At 58.4% G+C, this 20,873-nt stretch overlaps 2 protein-coding genes across 5 annotated transcripts; one reads left to right on the top strand and one right to left on the bottom strand.

Moving 5' to 3' along the window:
• Positions 1-253: 253 nt before the first annotated feature.
• ORMDL3 (ORMDL sphingolipid biosynthesis regulator 3) lies at positions 254-6,897 on the bottom strand. Its single transcript, XM_037410949.1, is given in 3 exon segments — positions 254-4,936; positions 5,075-5,226; positions 6,696-6,897. Coding segments are annotated over 3 exon segments (459 nt in total). The 5' UTR covers positions 6,870-6,897; the 3' UTR covers positions 254-4,803.
• LRRC3C (leucine rich repeat containing 3C) lies at positions 6,847-19,755 on the top strand. 4 transcript variants are annotated; one of them, XM_037410946.1, is made up of 4 exons: positions 6,847-6,917; positions 7,497-7,629; positions 9,762-10,632; positions 16,986-19,755. In XM_037410946.1, the coding sequence occupies exon 4, from the start codon at positions 17,064-17,066 to the stop codon at positions 17,844-17,846; it is 783 nt and encodes a 260-aa protein (XP_037266843.1). In that variant the 5' UTR covers positions 6,847-6,917; positions 7,497-7,629; positions 9,762-10,632; positions 16,986-17,063; the 3' UTR covers positions 17,847-19,755. The 4 variants fall into 4 exon arrangements, with proteins under 4 accessions (XP_037266843.1, XP_037266844.1, XP_037266842.1 ...); XM_037410947.1 differs by lacking the exon at positions 6,847-6,917 and having other exon boundaries at positions 7,612-7,740; XM_037410945.1 differs by lacking the exon at positions 6,847-6,917 and having other exon boundaries at positions 7,612-10,632.
• Positions 19,756-20,873: the final 1,118 nt, after the last annotated feature.

Below are 20,873 nucleotides of genomic sequence, written 5' to 3' on the forward strand. Positions count from 1 at the left end.
CTGGAGCCGCTTTGAACTGGCATTGACCAGCAAGGCAGACACATTTCCATGCTTGATGGTTTGTTGTTAGTAGCAGAGGGTTTGTGACTGACTGGTGTGGTACCCTGTTAAGGGATCTGTGCGGTGGGCTGCAAGCTCCGTGCTTTGCTCCAATCGATCACTTGGTGGGCTTGGAATTGCCAGGGTATTCATTTGCCATGCTTGTTTACAAGGAAAACCTGTCCCTGTAAAAATTCAAGGAATCAAACACAAGTTTTTACATGAATACTTACTTTATTAGTTTCTCTTAGAATACTGTACAAAGGAGTAATAAAAATATTCACACTTTATTTTAGAAAGTTCTCTACATGAGACTTCTGTATACACAGCAAAAAGAAGGGCTACTGGAAAAAAACCCTAAAACTTTGTACAGTGTCAGAATGTTTCATTAAAAAAGTCCAACTAATTCAGCTTGCTTAAACTGATCCAAGGAAGATACGTATACACAAACACTTGCATGCTTAAAATATAGGCAATGATAAAGCAGTGTAACTCACAATGAGAAATATTAATGTGCTGACAATGGTAACCAGCTGCTGTCCCCGTTTCAAGGGCCAGTACCATGCTTCTATTAAAACAAACAAACAATTAAAAAAAATACTCAGGAATTAAGTAGCCCCAGATCTCAGGCTTTTTATTTTTTAAACACTTTTTCCAGCTAAGGGTTGGGCTGTTTAACATCCTGTTAGCTGTCTTAAATGAATCGCAAGACAGGATCCCTAATTCAGAAGAACAGAGCGGTTAGTACCTGATTGTTTTCTGACTTCCTGGTGTGACTGCCATACTGTGTGATTACGTGCATGATCTTGACAGTGGTTTAGAAGAGGCTTTGCCCAGGACGAGATTGGGCAGAGGACAGTTTCTGCCAATCCCCATTAACAGTTCAGGGTTCAAGTGGTGGTTTTCCAAAGCTTTTGTCTTTTGGCATTCATTGCAGAACAAAAAAGAAAAGCATTTTAAGTGCCTACATAGTAATTGTTTCTCAGTAACAGGGTGCAGCCCACTTTTTAATTCTCCAGCTGACATTTGCACTAGTCACTGTACAAGGTGCCAGTACAAGTTTGAGAGAAAGATCTGTAAAGCGTGATGTTGTCAAAACCCCTTTCAAAATCAGTAACAACCAGTTTTCTCCTTCATGCAGGTACTTGGAAAATTCTACAGTCTGAAAGAATGAGTGGACACTTTTGCACTGACATTCCGGTTCTCCATGCAAAAGGTAGGCTTCACCCTCGGATCACTGCTGTATCGGCTGCAAGTTCATGTCTGAAAGTTCCTCATCCTGCCCACACTGTCCCCATCTCCCTTTCCTCAGAAATTAGTTATCCTGTGAGAGTGTTAGTGTTTGGACTATGCTCTTTAGCTTGGGTGTGTGCAAGATTAGCCTTTTGAGTGCTGAACTTGCTTCTACATTAATTTAACAAACATGCATAATCCAGCAGTGGTTTTGGTACAGAGTTCCAGAAGACCCAGAACTGTGGCTGTTACTTCCATGCCACCGCAGTGGTGGTTTCCCAGTGGAAACTGCTTGCTCCTGTGACACTGACAGGAAGGAGCCACACAGCTGGCATGAGAGGGTGGCTTGAGCATATATATGTATGTGTGTGTGTGTGTATATATATATGTAAATATAAAAAAAATAGCCAGAACTGTGTCACTTAAAACTACCTTGGGTCCATTTAGTAGCAATTGTGACTGCAGTTTAATTACAATTAACTTATGGTTTCTTTTCTATTTTTGATTAATTCTGACACCTGCCCTTAGGACAGGATCTTAAGGAAGATCCTATAAGACGTATAATTTTTCAAGTAACTGTTAATTTTATGTAGATGCTTAACGCACCACAAGATTAACATGAAATCTTTCCACTCTCACTACTTCCCATATTTCTCTCTAGTTTTCATTTCAGTTTCCCTTGACTGGATTAACTTTGCTGAGTCCAAGCTAACTCCAGTTATTCTGTAGCAAAAATGCTATCCCTGTGTTGTAAAGAATGTCATTTGCCATGTAACACGTATCTGTGCAATGGCTATTTTAATCATTTGTGTGAACAAGGTAAATCAGAAAAGCTTACTATTATAATTAAAGCTTTGCCTAACAAGTTTTAGACTTCAGTCTTTAAAAACTGCCCTTTTGAGAAGTTTATAATCCCGTTCTGTTTTACAGTTGATTCTTGTAACTGAACAAAACAGAATCAATGTCCATAGTTTCAGTTAACAGCACAAATAATATGTTCATACCTTCAGCTGTTGTAATGCTGAGGCCTCCACGGAAACTGTGCTTCATTGAGAAAAGCTGACTCTTACCGTCAATTTATACCTACGCTAAAAATAGCAGAACTGCTGAGACCTTGTGTAATGTGTATTACTTAGAAATAATCAGCATTTGTCTGTTTATATAGGAGTCATGTTTTTAAGCATAGAGCAACTGTTTCTGTTGCATAAAAGTTGCTGGTTTTCCCCCTTTTCTACCACAATAAATTGCTTGCTTTACTCTGGAGATTTACCATTGGCATGTAAGTTGTGTCTGTGAGCAGACGTTTGGATCTGTTTAAGCAACATACAGTCTGCGCTACAGCCTTGGCCATCCTGCTGAGGACAGATGCTGCGCTTGTGAGGGCAGCGGCCTTTCCAAAAGTGTGCTGGGCATCGCTACTGTTGATTTCTCAGTCATTTCAAAGGTACATAGCTGATTGATGAGATCTCTATTTTGAAAACAATATCTTTTTTTTTTTCCAAAAGTAATTGTCTAGTAGCATAAAGAGTATCTTAGCTTTAGGGTGTATAGTACCTTAACTAAAGCAGCAGTCCTTATGTCGTGGTGGTTAAAAGGTTTAATCTACCCATCAAGTAAATTGCACATCTGTCAAAACTCCCTCGCTGGAGAACAGCACTCGGGTGTCAAGCCAGACTCTTCTCTTTCTACCTTCCTGAAAACTTTCTTTTCACTTAAAATATTCCCACTTTTCAAACACATTAGGTAACGATTCTCTAGGCATTCCAGCAGCCCTCTGAGGTATGCTGAATGTTTTTCCCTTCTCTGCAGCAGTCTTATAGCAAGTCTGAGATAGAGAAGTAAAGCAGCTTGCCTAAAATTATGCACGGAGTAGTACTAGACCTTACATGCACACCTGAAGTTCCCCTCTCCCTGTCCTATGCTTAGACCATCAAACAACTCTGCATACCCCGTATGACCTCTAAAGCTAAAACTGGCTAATGCAGGAACAAAAATAGCATATTTAAAATGTTTATACCATTGTCAAAAGTGGGAGACAATATAAGCACTAAGACAACAAAAATACAGGCTTTCATGAGTTTACAGGGGAAGCATAAGGAAAAACACATTTCATTCGGTGCACAGCCCAAAAGAAAAACTGATTATTCTGAACAGCAGAAAGCAATCTCAGCCAGGAAATCTAAACCTGCAAACCTACTTTATTTAGCTGGTAATTTTTTTTTGGGGGGGGAGGGGAAGCTCAATTTTGTTCCTATACTAAATCTATTATTGGTGACCCATTGCATCCTTCTGTTGGTCAATTCAGTCTGCTGCTGGTGCTGCTCATTAGCATTGTTCTCCTGCAGCTCCCTTGCCCTTGCCAGCGATCACCTGAGGGCTCGGGGGACGCTGCTGCAGCGCTTGTGCATGGAGCCAAGTGACAGGCTTCCAGGTAAGCCAGAAATCAAACTCTCGCTTGCCTGAAGTCAAATACTGAGTTAAGTCCATGGTTAACTGGAGAACTGGCAAATCCCAGTAACACTGACACGGACTTAAGCAACCAAGAAGCCTGGACTGCAGAGAAAAATTCCAGTTACAATCACTAATTGATTAGAGCAAGCAGCCATCCGCCTCGTTTGGCCTATACCTAGCGGTCTTCAGCTGCTCCCCTGCTTGTGGGGTATCTGTGTACCAAGTAGCTCAGTGACACTTGTCGAGCATTAAAATGACCTGCTCTCCAGCCCTTAATCCAAATGCTGTACTGCCTGAGTGCTCAGGGTGCGCTTAAAAATTAGCAGTTTGGGGTGGGGAGTAGTTACCCAGATTCTGGTATAAACTAAAGATGGTGGGTATGATTTAGGATCTAATCGACTTTTTCCCTGAACCACATGAATGGTACTGTAGAAAAATGAAAGCTTTGTCATGTTGCAGGTTATTCCTTCCTGTACTGTATTTAGTAAAAGAACTTTCTCAGTGGTGTACAAGGTTGCAAAATAAAAATCTGTCATTCTCTTGCCCCCATCCCACTTCCCACCCAAAATGGAACTCAAACCTCGGAGAAAAAAAAAAATATCAAGTATTGGGAAAGTCTGGCTGTATCCCTTTGAATTTCCCCCCACATATCGCTTAAAGCACCTAGCTTCAGAACGGGAAATATATTTTAAAGTGCATTTACCACAGCAATAGTACCAGCACTAGAAGCTTTTTCCCTCATCCCTATTCTCTTCGTCCGATGTCTGGGATAGATGAAAATCTCCCCAGAATTCATCCTTGTTGTACCTCGAAGTCTCAGTGTATCTGCCTCTATTTATGACGCTGGAATAAAAGAAATCCAGTGTCCTGCGTCCTGCTCCGCACTAAATTCTACTCTGGAGCTTGTTTAGATTTATTGGGCATGAGGATCCAGCATGCGGTATATGTCTATTGGCTACTGCATTTGAACAGCGGCTGTGAAGTTACATCCCAATGTGCGTGGGGGTGAAGAAACAGGACTGGAGAGAAGGAGCTTCCCCCTCTCCCCTGCTCCTCTTCCATTTGCACCAGCCACACAGTTCAGTACTTGTTGATCCAAAGATCGAACTCCATGAAACTGAGGCAGTTTGGGATCAGGACGCTCATAAGGGAGATGGTGTTGATTATGAAGTGTATCCGTCATACTTGGTGTAAAAAGCTGGTTAGAAAATACCTGGAAAGGAGGGGAAGAGAGTGAGAGGAAAACTGAATTATAGCACCTCATGGTTTTGTTTCCCAGGACAGCACGTGCAGCAGAAGCATCGAGTGGGACAGATGCGCGAAGGCAGCTCGGCTGCCCTGGAGTACTCACAGCACAATGGGCATGATGGTCAGGAACTTGCGGGACGCCGTGAACTGCACGCCGTAGTCCATCTGCTCCCAGTGTGTGAGCAGCCGAGCCTTCCCCTGGTCTGGAGTCTCAAAAGGAGTTCCTTTCACGGTGTGCAGGAAGATGTACATGCTCTGCAGCAAACACAAACGCGGTGTGAAGCGCGCAGGGTCCTCTCTGCCCCTTGCCACGCCACCGGCAACGTTCAGCTTCAGCAAGAACGTCGCGGGTGCGGGAGCTTGCAGCCGCGCGCTGTTCCGCTAGAGGGATGCATTGTCGCTGCTGGAAAACGTGCTTCAACCGGCAGCGGTAAGGAAGCGGGGAGAGAGGGGGGAAGGCAGCCAGCCGGGGCCGGCTTGGGCTTGGCTGCTACATGTGAAGCTTCTTGTTCAGCTCCTGGGCATCAGCCAAGGCGGCGGCTGCGAGATTACAGCAGTCAGATCTCTAGGATCAGGAGATTAGCATGGACTTGCTCTACCCTGCAACGGCGACGCTAAATGCTTGCTATAAAAGTGCTGGTTGTGGGCAGTGAGGGTCTGATACCGCCCTGATTACAAGTTAACCTCTTGAAGTGGAGCGCCAGTTGCAGATAAACGGTCTGGCTACGTCATCTGTCTTTAAGTAGAGCTGTTGCTGGTCTTTAAACCCCTTTCGGTCCCTAGGACCTCATTGTTTAAGCTGCCAGAGAAGGGGAAGGAGCTGGTGAAAAGCAGGCAGCTTGTAAACTGAGCTCCAGGCAGCTCTACTTGGTGGTTTTGTGGGTTGGTTTTTTTCCCCCCACGATAGACATGAATAACATTAGCATGAGCATCCCTAATAAGGGTGTCATTTTTGTCTCTGGACTATTCTTGGCTGAGGTGTTTTTTTAAAATAAGAATACAAACCCAATTGCTGCACCTCTGAAGTATTTCATCCCCTATGCCTGAGGGTGAACGGCTGTTGAGAGGTCTGTTCCTCCACTGTACAACCCAAGCGTGCAGAGACTCGTGTAGTGGGATGGCAGAGGCACAGAAGTGAGCAGTTAAACACAGCAGCTTCTGGCATCGTGGGGAACCGAGGCGCACTCAGAACGTGTCTTAAGTGTGCTGCGCTTACCTGCGCACCCCTAGCACGGCGCTTTGACACCCGTTTGTTTGGCTACCTGATCCTTAAAGGGGAGAGTCTGTTCCTGGATTATTTTTTACTTCAAGCAAAGAACAGAATTCGGGGTTTAATCTTGTTTTCTCAACTTTAGTGAGGCCAATTCAGATTGTATCAACGGAAGTGAAAGCTGTCCTGCCAGTTTCTGTGGCCTGTCACACTATTCCTCTGTGAAGGGGGATGTGACAAAGGGATTTAGCCTGCAGGCAAATGAATTCAGTGTCCCCTCTGAGCAGCCTCACCAGATGTTTGCTGCCTCTTCAGTCCCTAGGCTGGATTTAAATATATGACCTAGAGGCAAAGGTGCAGTCTGAGGGGTGGAGGTTGAGCAACTTCATCTTTGGAAACAGAAAGGAATTGGTTCAACAAGAATTTGACTAAGTGGCTCTCAAAAGAACAGCTGGTGCTAAGAGATTACCTCTCTGTGCCCTGGGAAGTCACGCCGGCCACACGGTTTCCTTACCATGTTGTGAATGATGTTGGTAAGAGTCCAAACCACAGGCACGCTGAAGAAGGGGATGCTCAGGAGTACGACATGCAGCAGGCCAATTCCGAGGACGTAGGACAACCAGATGCCCCGGCTGTTCATGACGCGGGTGTTGGGATTCACCTCGCTGTGTGCTGTTCCCACGTTCATGTTGGCTCTCGTGTCCGACGTGCGCGCCTGAAACTAAAGCAGAGTCAGGTCAGTACCTGCACCGCGTTAGCCCTCCAGCTCTCGGGTAAGCACAGCAGGGCCTGAGCACTGTCCTGTGTAAGCAAACCTGAAATCTATTGTTTTTTCTAAAAATCACAAGTCACTTCGCTTCTCTGCACCTCATTATTTCTGTTTGTAGAGGTGATGTTTCTGAGGGGAAGCTAAATCCAGGAGCAGCTGGGAATCATGTGTGGGAAGCCTGGCTGTGACAGAAGCTACTTTTGATTTGTTGAAATGTTGTCCTGGAACCAAGAAGTTGAGGTTCAATCCCTCAGCTGCCACTTTTTAAATCATCATCACAGTGTTAATCACGGAAGCACTCTGGCACTTGAAGCTTCTTGGTGTGTTTATGGGTTCAGTGTACCTTAATACTTGTGTTCTCTTTCCAATTTTGCAGAGGAAAGGCACAGCAGCGCTGTATCAACAGATCTCCTAATTAGTTTAACTAAACTAACAGTGTTCTGCACAGCTTTAGAGGCTTGCTGGTCTCTTGGTCTGGCTTACGTGTTTTGCCTTCCAATTTAAGACTTAAAGGTGGAAGGGAGTAATAAAAATATTCCCCCACAGGGAAGGACCGATACTACTCTTGTGGAACATAAAGAGTTAGAGATTACAAGGAAAGGTGCATTGGGAAGACGCTTCAGGAGCAAGAACCGCAGAGGATATGGCTCTTCCCCTACCTGGAAAGAACAGCTGCCACGTAAGAGGAATAGAAAGATGTTTTTCTGAACAATGCCAGGAAGGAGAGGAAGCAAGGCAGTGTCATCCTCTTGGAGCAGGTCTCTGGAGTGGTGCTCTACAGACAACGCAGGTACCGGGGTGGCTTTTTGGACTGCCGCACTGCTAGTGGCAGCAGGTATCGGTCAGCTTTTAGGCTTTCCGGGAACATGACAGCTCTGGTTTGCTGGTTTCCAGGGATTACAGGAAACAGCACAAATCAGAACTGTTCCAAAGTTGAATATCTACAATGAGATCAAAGAAGTTCTTGTGTAAAATCGCCTTTGTCTGTGTCCCACGGAAATATCATTTCATTAGATAAAACAGTCCATCCCGCTTTGGACAGCAAACCCCAGGGCGAGGGCTGTTTCCTGATGTTTCCTTGTGTTTTTGCTGCTTTGGTTCCCACAGCTGGGAGACGGTGCTGCCGTTCTCTCCAGCTCTCACAGTCTTCAGTCTCGGGAGGCGAGGCCGAGCCAGATCTGACATTACACTGTGTCGCTGCCAGCTGTTCCCAGCTCCCTTGCAGAGTGCTGGGCCTGGCTTGTTTCAGAAGCTGGTGCTCCCCCCTGCTCCTGCCCAGGGCTGGGGGACGGAGGGAACGCTTGACTCCGCAGCTCCTGGGACATGTGCTGTAGCTTCCAAGCCCCTTTCAACTGCGCGGGCAGACGCTGCTCGGTGTTGCAGGCAGCTCTGGTGAAGCAGGGCTGCTAGGCAAGCTGAACAGATGCTTGCCGACCTCCGCTACCCAGGTGGCAGTCAGGGAGCTTCTATCTGGAGGTTTTTTCTTACCAGAAACGTGGTCTCCAGAGCGTGTGTTCTCTTGTCACCCATCTCCTGGGCCAAAGGATATTGCCTACTGGTTATTCCAGAAAAAAAGCCTGAAGCTTGGTCTGGAAGCAGGACTTAGTGTTCAGTGCTTCAGTCCATCCTTAATTGGGTGCAATTCCTAAGGGCTTTCAGAAGGAAACGGAGGGGTTTGGTGAAGCATAATGAGTCAAAAGTCATATTGTTGCAACAACAAAAAAAAGCAGACACCCCTGTGGAATGCGTAAACAGGAGTGCTGTTTGCCAGACATAGGAAATAATTCTCCTAGATATTGGTAAGGCCTCAGCTAGAACACTGTCCAGTTCTGGGAGGAGCTGGAAGGAGTCCAGGGGAGGAGAGCAGTGAGAATGAGCAGAGGTGTAGGAAAAACATGACCTGCAAGGACAGATTGGAGGAAACTGGTTTGTTTAGTCTAGAGAACACTGGAGAGAGGCGTGAGGAACATTGACAGATAGCTGTGCTGAGGAGGGAGACAAGGTACGCAGCGGAGTTAGTAACTGCGTGGCCAAGACATGGAGCAACTTGGTAATGCTGGAGGACTGATGTTGGAATGGCCTGCCCATGGAAAGCGATGGGTGGTCTCACCGGGGGCTTTAAAATCAATTTTCACAAATAAAGATCCCTCTTTGGAATGGGTGGTTGACCAGGTGGCCTCTTTGGGACCCTCTTTTCTTGAAATGATGCCATTACGCAAAGGCTACAGAAGCTTAGCGGGCCTTCCTGCGGGCCCCACGGCCAGAGGCGCGCCCTGCCTGTGAGCTAATAAAGTGGAATTTCCACTTGAGGACAACCCCAGGTGTAATTTTGAAAAACTAACGAGCAACTTCTACTCAGACCCCTCTGCAAACGAGGGCAGTCACAAACCTGCGGCTGGGTGGCAAAGGGCCAGACGTATAAGCCGTATGTGAAGCAGTTTTCGTCCCTGGGCCTCTGTTTCCTTGTAAAAATGAGGATCAGACGGGTGAAATGCCTACAACGTGGGTAACTCGTTCTTGCGAGAGAGATTTGGAGATGGCGAGCATTCGGTCCTACGATGGGGATGATTCTGCGTGCTTCTCCAACGCTGTCCTTTCCACTTCAAAAAATATTTCATCTGCGAATCTTTCCCATTTCTGAGCTGGTGTTTGCAGCCCTCACTTGTTTTCTTTGCTTGCTTCAGATTGCACACACAACTGTGTTGCAAAAGCCTGGCCAGGGGAGCGTGAGCTCTCAAGGCTCCGATCCCTGCCCCCATCCCAGATCCCACGGTTTTTTGATTTTTACACCAGGGATTTGTTCACCTGCAGGAAAAACAAGGCGGAAGGCAACAGCGGGAGGAACCCCAGCTCCCCCCCCCGGGAACCGCTGGCTGTGAAGCTCTGCTTTCCCAACTTGTGCAGCGTTTTTTTGGGACTGAACGGCTTTAATGTTTCACCAGCCTGAGTGCGAAGGTCAGGACTGCGCTGATGTTGGATGGTGGCCATCCAAGGAGGGGAAAAGTCGTTAACTGTGGTCAGCGACGAACAGCACGCTGCGACGGCAGAGCCGAGCCCTTCCCCTGCCCGATCCTTCGCGTCCTGTTCCCAATTTCCCGCCTGCTGCTGTGCCAGCTCCCTGTCTGTGGCTTTGTTGGGAAAGACTCTTGTTCTGGGGCTCAGAGCAAGCATCAGGGCTGCGAGCTCAGCATCTCCCCACTTCCAAGGGAAGGGGAAACAAACGACCTCAGCGGTTTCCCGCTTGCTTTGTCACCCATCAGCTGCTGGAGGACCCACAACCTCTGATTACAGCACCCCAAGGTGCAGCTCCTTCTCCACCATCGCTTTTGCCCCCCCAGGAGGGTGACCACTGCCTGTTCCTGTCCCCTCGCAGTCCAGCAGTGCTCCGACCCTGTCAGTGCTCGGCAGTGGATTCACCCTTCCCCAGGGCGCTGCAGGATCGCGCTCAGCACCCCATTCTGCCTCAGCCCGGAGCAGGTGGCAGAGGGAAGGAAGGCTCAGGTGCTTATCTTGGCGGATCTTCCCGAGTGTTCCCAGAACACGAGCCATGATGATCCACGGGAGCCACTGAGGAGCCACGATCCCTATCTCTGGCAGCAACAGCAACCACCATCTCCCAAGCAAATAAATATTTCAAACCCTTCTCTGCGAGATGGCATCAGCCTCGGAACCAGAGCATCAGGTACCGCGGGGCCGCCGGTGTGCGCAGGCAGCTGAGCGGGGAAGGAGTGGAGCCAGAGGTTACCCCCCCCCGGTGCTGCTGGGGGTCCCGCTCCGGCCTGGAGCTGCTGTTGGGTTTAGGAGCTCTGCGCCCCACGGCTGCCCCGTCCCCCCACCCGGGGGGTGTGCAGGGCTGGCAGGAGGGGAGGAAGGGGGGGGGGCTGTAGTGATGGGGTGGGAAGCCTGAGCCCCCCTGGATGGGAGCAGGAGCAGTGAGGGCTCTGCCTCCCTCTTTTCTACTGAATGTCGAGGGGAAGTTTGGCCACGCAGGGGACACTGCGCGTGGGGTCCCGCACCCCGCTTACCTCCGCACAGCCCCGGGCAGGACCCGCACCGCGGCCCCCCGCCCTCCCGGCCCTGGGGCTTTCGGGCTCCAGCTCAGCAACTGCTTTGCTTTTTTGGAGGGGAGGACGGGGGCGTCCTTCGGGCCCACGCCAGGCACCACCCCGCGGGGCTCGGCCGCTGCTGCTCCCGGGGAGGGGGCGAGGCCTCCCGCCTGGGCCTGCCGGGCTCCGGCCCGGCCCCGTATCCCCGGGGGCGGCCCGGAGAGGCGCCGCCGCGCCCGGTCCGCACTCACCGCTGCTCGGCCCGGCCCGGCCCGGCTCGGCTCGGCTCGGCGGGGCCGGGGCTTTCTCCGTCGCGCACCCCGCCGCCCCGGCTGCACTCCCGGCGGGCTCCTGGGTGCGCCCGCCCCGCCGCCGCGGCACGCCGGGAGCTGTAGTCCCGGTAGCGCCCAGCTCCGGGTCCCGCCCCGGGAGAGGCGGGGCCGCGCTTACCGGGGGCCACCCGGCCACCCGCTGGGGGCACGGCGGCGGGGAGCGACCCTGGGGAGGCCAGGAAGGGTCCTCTACCGCTCTGCTACCACCCTGCACCCACAGCACCCCACCTCTGCCGGCCCTCGGCTGCGGAGAGCAGCCCTGGGGGCTACGGGCACCCCTGGAGGGGCTACGGCTAATCCCAGGGGGGCTATGGCCACCCCGGGGGGACTATGGCCATCCCTGTGGGGCTACAGGCACCCTGGGGGGGCTGCGACCCAGCTGGGGCCTTCCACGCTACTGGGGGAGGGTGGGCTGCGCAGGGTGGGCTTCCTGCTCTTCCCAAGGGAAAACCTCAATGGCAGGCGTCGTGTGAGCGGGCCAGGGTGGTGCTGCCGGACACAGGGCCAAGGGCTGGGAGCGCAGGAATCCGGCGCTGCGGCTCGGGGGGCACCATTTGGCCCCACTTTTGTTTGTGCAGCGAGCAGAGCCGAGAGCGCGGTGCTGCGGCAGCCCCCATGCGCCTGGCCGTCTGTGCTGGGCATTGTGCGCACCGGCTGCTGCCGGCTCTCCGGCACGGGAGCGGCCCAGGGTGCAACGCCAGCACGTGACGCCAAAACCACTTCGTGCTGCCGTCCCCCTGCCCTGGAGCTGCACTGGGGTCCTGGGCCCAGCAGAGACCCCAACCCAGCATGTGGGAGCCCGGCAGCACCGCTCACAGCCCCCAGCCTCATGCGGCCGCTCGGCAAACCCATCGGTGGGGTTTTGGTTTTGGCCCCGGTGCACTGGTAGTGCCGTTTGCACCGATGGAACCTGGGTTTCCTGGCACAGCCCAGCCATGGCTGCCCCTGCGCCTCCATCCCGACCCTGCGTGTGTCCATCCGGCCTCTGCGTGAGCCTGAGCCGCTCCCAGTGGGTGGTTGTGTGCCGGCTGGGCACGGCGAGGGCATGGGGACCCCCGGGGTGCCGCTGGCGGGGCACAGGGTGGCTTCCCAGAGCCCTGCACCCTGGAGGGCCTTGGGCACGGGGGGACACACAGGCACAGTTAGAGCAGCCGGTGGGTGCTGTGGGGGGCCCAGTCCCTGTCTGGCTTCTCCAGGGTGCCCTCGCCGGCAGGGCACGGTGTGGGGATGCCAGCGGAGGCGGGGGATCCTGCAGGATCGGGGGCGGCAGGCGAGGTGCAGGGATGCCGGTGAGCGGAGGCAGGGGATCCCGCGGGAGCTGGCCCTGCTTTGCAGGATTGCCACGCACGCACGGCAGCCTCTATTTTTATCCCTGCTCCTGCCTGGCTGAGCAGCTCCCTCTGCGCGGTGACATCTAATTTAGCAGCTTCCCCGCACCCCGCTGACTCCGCACGTGAGGGGGAAGCACAATGCGACAGCTATTTTTAAACGCCCATAAATATTAATCCCTCTCAGTGATGCAGCAGGCAGCCTCTTGCTGCCGCTGCGAGCGCGGGGAGGGGGACACCCGTTCCTTGGGCTCCCCAGGCGGGGCTCACCCTCCCCCCAAGGAACCCCAGGATTGGGGGTGGGGGGTCCCCAGGGGAGTCTGGCCCCATCCCCTGGCTGGCAGCGGCATGGACCAGCCTTTCCCCCGTGCTCAGGGGGGCTGTTCCCATACCCGGCCCTCACTGCCGGCTTCACCCCCCCCTCCCCGTGCCAGGGGCCATGCTCACCGCCCACTCTCCCGGGCTGCCAGTCCCGCTGCCTGGTCGATACTGGTTATATTTAGCACCGTAGTGGCAGCAAGGAGCCGGGGTTGGCTATTTTTAGCCATGGCTGCTGCGGCTGCAGCGGGGAAGGGTCTGCGCGGGGTCGTGCTGCACTGCAGGCGCTGGGTTTTGGGGCTGGCGGGTGCCGTGTCCTGGCACGTGAGACCCCCACAGGGTGCAGCTCATGCTCTTGGGGGTCTCTGCCTGCTGCTGTGGTGACACCCCCCCCCCGGGTCTGAGCTGGGGCTCGCTGAAAGCTCGAGCCCCCCAAGGCCCTGCCTGCCACCTCAGCCCCTCGGCTCCCACGAGCCCCATCCTGTTGTGTCACCCGAAGCTGCCCATGCGCTGCTGTGGCCCTGGCACTGCTCCCGCTCTGTGCACAGCTCCCGGTGGCACCGGCACCGGTGATGGGCAGCACAGGGTTGCTCTGCTCCCCGGTCAAACAGGGAGACGCCGGCAGCGCCCCAAAGCACCGACCGGCTGCTGCCTGCTGTGCTCCCGGCCGAGTCCTGGGCCAGGCCTGGGTGAGCCCTGCCCGCAGTCGGGCTCCTCTCGGGCCCCAGTGCTGGACAGACCGGCTGGACCGAGCAGGGGCCCCCCCGGGCCTATGGCTGCCCTGGCGTGTGGCGACCCTCTGCCACGGCAAACCCCCGCTGGCTGCAGCACCCTGAGGTGCAGAGCCTGGGGTGCTCCCTGGGGCGCAGAGACAGGGATCCTGCTGTGCTGCTGGCTCGGCCCCATCCTCATCCTCATCCTCATCCTCATCCTCATCCCCATCCCCATCCCCATCCCCATCTCTCCGCTCAGCCCCGCCGGAGGCCAGGGGTCTCCCCGGGGAGCGCGGGGGTCCCGGCGGAGCAGCTGGCTGCGGCCCTGCCTGGCTGCGCCTCCCCCGGCAGGTTTTGTTCCCCCAATGGAGCCGAGATCCAGGCCCGGTGCCTCGGAACCGGCTTCTCCGCGAGCGGCGGGGATGTCAGCACGCAGGGCCGGGCTGCTCGCCCAGGGGAACCGGGCACCGGGCGCGTCCTTGCTGCGGCACGGCAAGGGCACGGCCCGCGGCCCCGCCGCCCGGGGTCCCGCCGGGGCCAGCCCCGGGGATGGGGGGAGCAGTCGGGAGGGGGGGACCCGCCTGGGGCAGCGGGATCGCTCGGCCCTCTCGACGGTGCCGGGGCACCGGGGCCCGGCCCGGTAACGGCGGCCGCTCTCCATGGTGCTGAGCCGCCCTCGCCGGTGTCCCGGGGCGGCCCCGCCGAGCCCCCGGGCAGCCCAGCGGTCCCCGGCCCGGGCAGCTCGAGGCTGGGCTGGGGGCCTGCTCCGGTGCCCCCCCCGCCCCTGGCTCCTGCCCCGGCTGCCGCCCGCCGCGGCTCGGGTTTCCCGGGGTAAGCGATGCCGGTGCCGGGCGGGGGGGGCTGAGGGCGGGAGGGGGCCCCGCTGGGTGAGGGTCCTGCTCTCCGCGAGGGGCCGGGGGGGCGCTGGGGGGCGGCGGGGGCAAGAGCCGGGGGGTGCACAGCGCCCAGCGCCCCGGGGCGGGGGGGCGAGGTGGGCCGGGGGTGCCCCCGCGAGGGTTGGGGGGAAGCAGGGGGCGTGGAGCCCCTCGGGAGCCCCCGGCCCCGGCCACTACGCGCTCGGGGGTCCCCACGCCGGGGGTCCCCGGTTCCGGCTCCCCCGCCCCGTTCTGGGGGTCCCGGGACAGATCGTCCCTCACGGGGTGGGGGGTGGGGGGGCTAGCAAGGAGCCGGGTACCGGGCCGGGGGTGCTGGGCGCTGTACGGCCCCCCCGGCGGGGCGGGCCGGGGGCGGGGAGCCCCGGGGAGGCCCGGGCGGAGGATCCCGCCCACCGGCCCCGCCGCCGCCGCCGGCTCCGGGCCCGCCGCGCTGCGCGGGGCGCGGCCGCTCCGGCCCGGGGCGCGGGGCCGCTCCGCCGCCGCGGGGCTGCGCACGGCAGGTGAGTCCGCACCGGGACCTCCCCGGCCCCCGGCGGGCGGGGGGCGGGAGGCGGCGGCGGCGGTGGGGGGGTCCCGGCAGCACCGCGCCGAGCTGAGCTGAGCTTCCCCCGGGGAAGCACCGGGGCTTCCCTCGCCCGCAACGCCCCCGGTGCCGAGCGGGGCCGGGGGGAACCCCGGGCATCCCCGGCTGCGCTGGGCGCACGGTGGGTGCTGGAGCCCGCACAGCCCCGTCCTGCCCCCGCCTACCTGGACCTTCCCCGCCGGGGCTGGCGGCGACCCCGGGGGTCGAGCCGGGGACCCCCCGTGCCCCGCCGTGGGCTGTGGACCCCGGTCGCGCCCGCTCTCGCTGCGGTGCGTGGTCCGGAGCGCCGGGGCTGGGGAGCATCCCGAGCCGCCGCGGGGCCCCGGAGAGCCGCATTCCCCCCCGGGGGGGTCCCCCGGGTCCCGTGGATGAAGCGCCCCTTGTCCCGGGCCACCGGCTCCCGGCTCAGTCCGGTGGGTTTCCCAGCTCCACACTCGCCCCCGGCAGCGGGGGGGTGGCCCCAAGGGGCAGCACTTGCCCCAGGTTACTTCTGGCAGACGGGGGGGGGCTGGGCCTCCCCCCGACCTCCCAGCATGGGGCTGGGTTCCTGCTGCCCTTCGGCTGCTCTGAGCCCTGGTCCCGCGTGGGGACCCCGAGCAGCCGGGGGGGGCCGGCAGTGCAGGGGGCAGCTCCGCACTGCTGTGACCTTGGGGTGTTCCAGCACGGCTGGGCTGCGTTACGGCACCCAGCGGTCAGGGTGCTCGCCCAGGCTGGGCTACCAGGACCACCCTTGGGTGGCCAGCCCTGCCCCTCGCTCGGGACCCCCGGTCGGCACCCAGGAGTGGGTTTGCCCGGGACAGGGTGCGCTGTGGGTGGTGGCACCCGCGGGCAGGCTCACCCAGGTGGTGGCCCGGTGGCACAGCGCGGAGCTTTCCACAGCACAGACGGGGTGCCACGGCGTGCCCGTTTGTGCTGGTGTCTTTACTCGTGGGGTGGTGGGAGAGCACCTGCACCCTGCCTGGATGGCTCCGCCGCCGTGGCTCGGCTCGGGATAACGCGGGGCCCCTGGACGTGGTGGGACCTGTGGCTGGGGAAGCCGGGCAGCGCGCTCGTGGAGCTCGGACATGGCCCTTATCTGCTGCCACCACCCTGGGAACTCGCTACACACTCAGCTCCAGTGAATTTCCTTTCTCTGTTTTTGTTTCTTTCCTGCTGACGCTTTTCCCCTCCGGAATAAAGGGCTGGATGGGGACCATGGTTACGGGGTGGTGTGGGCAGCGTGACCCTGCGGCCAGGGTGGCACCGGGCAGGGGACAGTGGTGCCCAACCACCCGGCTGCACCAATCCCCTCAAAGGGGCAAACCCAACGTGTGTCTGCGTGTGCCCTGGAGAGCAGAGCTGGGGAGCGGGATCCTGCTCGGCCTCTGCCCGGGGGGTGTTCCACCGCGTTCCCTGGGGGCCGCCAACAGCGCCTGGAGCCAGGGCTTGCTGGCTGCTGCGTCCCACCAGCTGCCGCTGCAGGATGGATCAGCCTCCTGCGAGCGCGCGACGCGATCAAACCAGCGGTGACCTTGGCAGGGTGGGAGCTCGCCCCCGCCTCTGGCTCAACCTGAGCTGTCTCCATTTGTTACAGCCCAGCTGCCGGCACGCAGGAGACATGTCCTCGCTCGGCCTGATCCTGCCGCGCAGGAAGCCTGAGGGAGGCCGCTGGTGGCAGGGGCTGAGGGGATGCCTGAGCCGTGGTGGCCGGCCCTGGCCCGGTCCCTGTCCTTCTCCAGGCTGCACCTGGGGCAGGTGTGATGCTGGCAGCTGGCACAGTGGTGGCTCTGCCTCTTGGCTCTCCTGGTCTCACACTGTCCCCTTGCTGTCTCCACCTCAGATGCACCGAGTCCAGCTGAAAGCACCGTGAGCGAGAGCCGCTGGGCTGGTGGCCGCGTGACTGAGGCAGCGCGGCACCATGCCTGCGGCACAGCGGGTCCTCCTCCGCTCGGTGACCATGTGGCTGCTCCTGCTGAGCCTCCTCCTTCTGGCCTCCTGCCTCCGCTCGGCCGCCGCGTTCCCCAAGGGCTGCTACCCCTCAGAAGAGGAGGGGCTGAAGACCTTTCGCTGCAGCAATGCTCAGCTGACCGAGGTCCCCAGAGACATTCCCAATGACACCAACAAGCTCTACCTGGACTCCAACCGAATCCCCTTCCTGCCCCGCGACGCCTTCCGGGACCTGCCACTCCTGCTGGAGCTGGATCTGTCCCACAACGCCATCGCCGGTGTCGAGAGCGGGGCTTTCCGGGGCCTGGCAGAGCACCTGCACTCTCTGGACTTGTCTTCCAACAGGCTGGTGTCGGTCAGCAAAGATGCCTTTAGCAACCTGAAGGCCAAGGTCAACCTTTCCGACAACCCCTGGCTGTGTGACTGTCGGCTGCAGGAGCTGATCCGCACGGTGGACCTGGTGGCCGGCTCCTCGGGTGGCATCGTGTGCGACTCCTCCACGCAGGAGGAGCATGTCGGCAAAGCCTTCCTGCAGGTCATCGCCGACACGGACTTCTGCAACGTGTACAAAAAGACCACGGACATCGCCATGCTGGTCACCATGTTCGGCTGGTTCGCCATGGTGATCTCCTACTTGGTCTACTACGTACGGCAGAACCAGGAGGATGCCCGGCGGCACCTGGAGTATCTCAAGTCTCTGCCCAGCAAGCAGCGGAGGTCGGAGGAGTCGTCCACCATCAGCACCGTGGTGTGAGGCACCGGCATCCTGCAGGACGTGGGGACCTGCGGAGCTGGGGATCAGCCGCTCCGCAGCCATGCCATGGCTGCAGGAGCTGCCACGAGCCGCCGTCATCGCACAGAAATGGTCACGGATTTGTTCCGTCGTCCTTGGAGAAGCAGCATCTGGCAGCGGGAGCCGCGGCTGGTGAGCGCCTGGCTCTGGTGCAGCGAGGGGTGAAGCGGCTGTGGCCGGGGGCGGTCATTGGCAACGAGCCAAGAGCAGCCGCGGCATCACCCGCTGCCTCTGCGGTATGGACCGGAGAGCCCCCGAGCATCCCCCCGGCACGCGGCTGTTGCTCCGACCAACCTGGACATTCAGACTTGGTTTAGAACTTTTCTATTTCCTTTGCAGAGATCCCTTGGGGCGTTACCGAAATCAGTGGTTTAATCCCTCCCCGGCTCACCCGCAGGCCTGGCCCCCAGGCAGCGGCACGGCCACCCGGCCATGCCAGGACATGGGCTGTGACCAGAGCCCAGCGGGACCAAGGGACAGGGCGGGAGGGGGGGACACACGGGTTGGGAAAGGCAAGAGGCAGGTTTGGGGGAGCCCCGCTCCAGCTCTTGTGCTGGATGGTGCCGCCCCATCTCCCATCTCAGTCCCTGCTGCTCCCCGCTCCCTTCCTGCCCCCCCTGGGCCAGGTGGAGCGAGGGGCGCGGGGGGCTCCACTCGGAGACGGGGTGGCCGGGGGGCAGACCCAGCACCCTCCCGCGCGGAGCGCGCCATTCCTGTAACAACCAAACGGGGAATAAGAGGCAAATGGGAAATGGGCTCGTGGGGCTGAGCCCTCTGGGGCCACCAAGGGATGAAGGTGCTGATGGAGGGGAACCGAGGGGTCCGGGCGGTGGGTCCAGCCCTGCCGGGCTGTTGGGGAGTGGGTTTCCCCTCGGTGCTCCCCAGGGACCATGTGGGTGGGTGGCAGCCCGTCACCAGCCTGCTCCCACCCGCTGCTGGAGGAGCGCTCCCACCTCTCGCCCAAGGACTCACAAGCTGCCGACCGGTCACTGTGATGGGACGCGGGGATGGCGGGAGCCGCTGCGGCTCCTCTGCCCTCTCCCCACTCCCGCGCTGCTGGCAGGAGCCTGAATCTCCCCCAAAATTTCCCAGCGTCCCTTCTTGACCCTTCCAGGATTGGGCTGCGGGTTCCCGGGGTGGGTGGGTAGAGGCGAGGCCGGGGCGCGGGAGGCTGGTGCAGGTGGGGGTCAGCGCCCACCTCTGGGCATGCAGGGTCCGAGCGGTGACTCCGAGCAAAGCCAGAGCAGACTCACACTCTCCCGAGGGAGTGCCTGGCCCCTGAGAGCTGGTTTTGCTGCGTTTGCCCTTTTTAAAAACCAACTGAAGCAAAATTGCCTTAATTCACCAAGAGCACCAACCAAAGCTGCTTGAACATCCCCTGCCCCGGACCAGCCCTGGCTCCGGCTACCCCGGCACAGCCAGGCCCAGCTCGGCCCCGGTGTGGGCAGCACGTTTGGCTCTGGCCGCAGCTGCTGCCCCGGTGCCGTGGGATGGAGCTGGCCGGGAGCAGTGGCCGTGCCCTTCCGTAAGTGCCTACTTGCCCAGCGCAGCCCAGGGGTTCTGCAATGCACAAGCGCCTCAGTGAGCCCCCGCTCCGAGCCCGGCCCCCCGGCCCCACAGCCCCCCGGCGGCTCCTCTCCCCATACAACTGGCTGTGGAGGAGAGAAGGGGCTGGGGGGGACCGGACCAAGGCACCGCCAGCGGCTGCACCGTGGGTGCTGCTCCCCACGGGCGTCCCCGCACAGCCACGCTCACACCAACGCGTGGGGGATGCCCGGGACCACCTGACCCAACGTGTGTTTTGTTTAAGGGAACTTTTACGGTCTTTATACAACAATAAAGTTGGCTTTTACTTTGGAGCCTGTGCCCAGCCCGTGCTAGTGTCTGTGTGTGGGGGGCGCAGGGGCTGTGGCTTTGGGCAGAGGCGGGTGGCACTGTGCCGGGGACACCCTGGTCCCTGGTGATACCCTGGCCGCAGAGGAAGGCCGCACGCATCAGCGTGACAGCCGATGTCTTCCCAGAGCCGCCTCCAGCTCTGCTGAGTGCTCCCAGGATGGTGCTTGCAGACACACGATACCCAGTCCCACCGGTAACCCTGCCTTCGCCTTCAATAAATGAACACCCCGTGGCTCGGCTGCGGCGCACGCGGCTCGGGTGGCTGGCACACTGCCGGTCCCCGAGCCGTGTCATGCCGGCACCGCATGGAGCCGTTTGCCATGGCCGTGCTCCACTCCCTGCCCTCCCGTCCCCACCAGATCAGACCCAGCCATCGTGTAGCACATGGGGCAGACACCGTCACGGCTGGGAGGGACAAGCCCTTCCCAATGTCCCCAGCCTCCTCGGCCATGGTATCCAGAGCGTTCTGTACTGGTTTGCCAGCACCTTTCCCTGCGCAGTGCGTGCCAGCGTTGTGCTGTGGAAGGTGAAACCTGGGACCTAACGCGGAGTGACAGCTCCCGCTTGAGGAACATTAACCTTGTTTGTCACTTGGCTGTCTCCAGACACGGCGCGGCCGTGACAGCCCGCAGACCCCAGGCTCCCAAGCAGACGGCTGCTGTCCCCCACCCTGGCTTGCTCCGCGGGGACCCTCCTCCCGCGGCCATGGGAGCAGCTGGGGAGGGTTGGGGGATGCAGCAGGATGCGCAGCCCCGGCTGCCACCCCATCCTGTGGCTCCTTGGGGACCCACTGGTGTCCCCCCATGGAGCCGGATAACACTGAGTGCCCAGGGGCGAGCCCTGGTCTGGTGCCCACCCTGGGGATGGAAACCAGCGGTTTCGTTACAGCCCACGCTAACGAGCATGCGGGAAAGGAGGTAGATTTTGGTGGCAGCCCCTGCCATGAGGGAGGTCAGCTGGTTGTGGAAAAGCCGCTGACCTGTGCAGATGTATTGGGGAATAAAATATACAAGAAACCTCATAAAAATCTTGGTAAGCTTCGGGAAGATCACTTGGTCAGGGATGGACAGAATTTCACTGGATTTCTGCGGT

The sequence above is a fragment of the Falco rusticolus genome, chromosome 18, assembly GCF_015220075.1.
Source record: "Falco rusticolus isolate bFalRus1 chromosome 18, bFalRus1.pri, whole genome shotgun sequence".
Taxonomy (NCBI): Eukaryota; Metazoa; Chordata; class Aves; order Falconiformes; family Falconidae; genus Falco; species Falco rusticolus.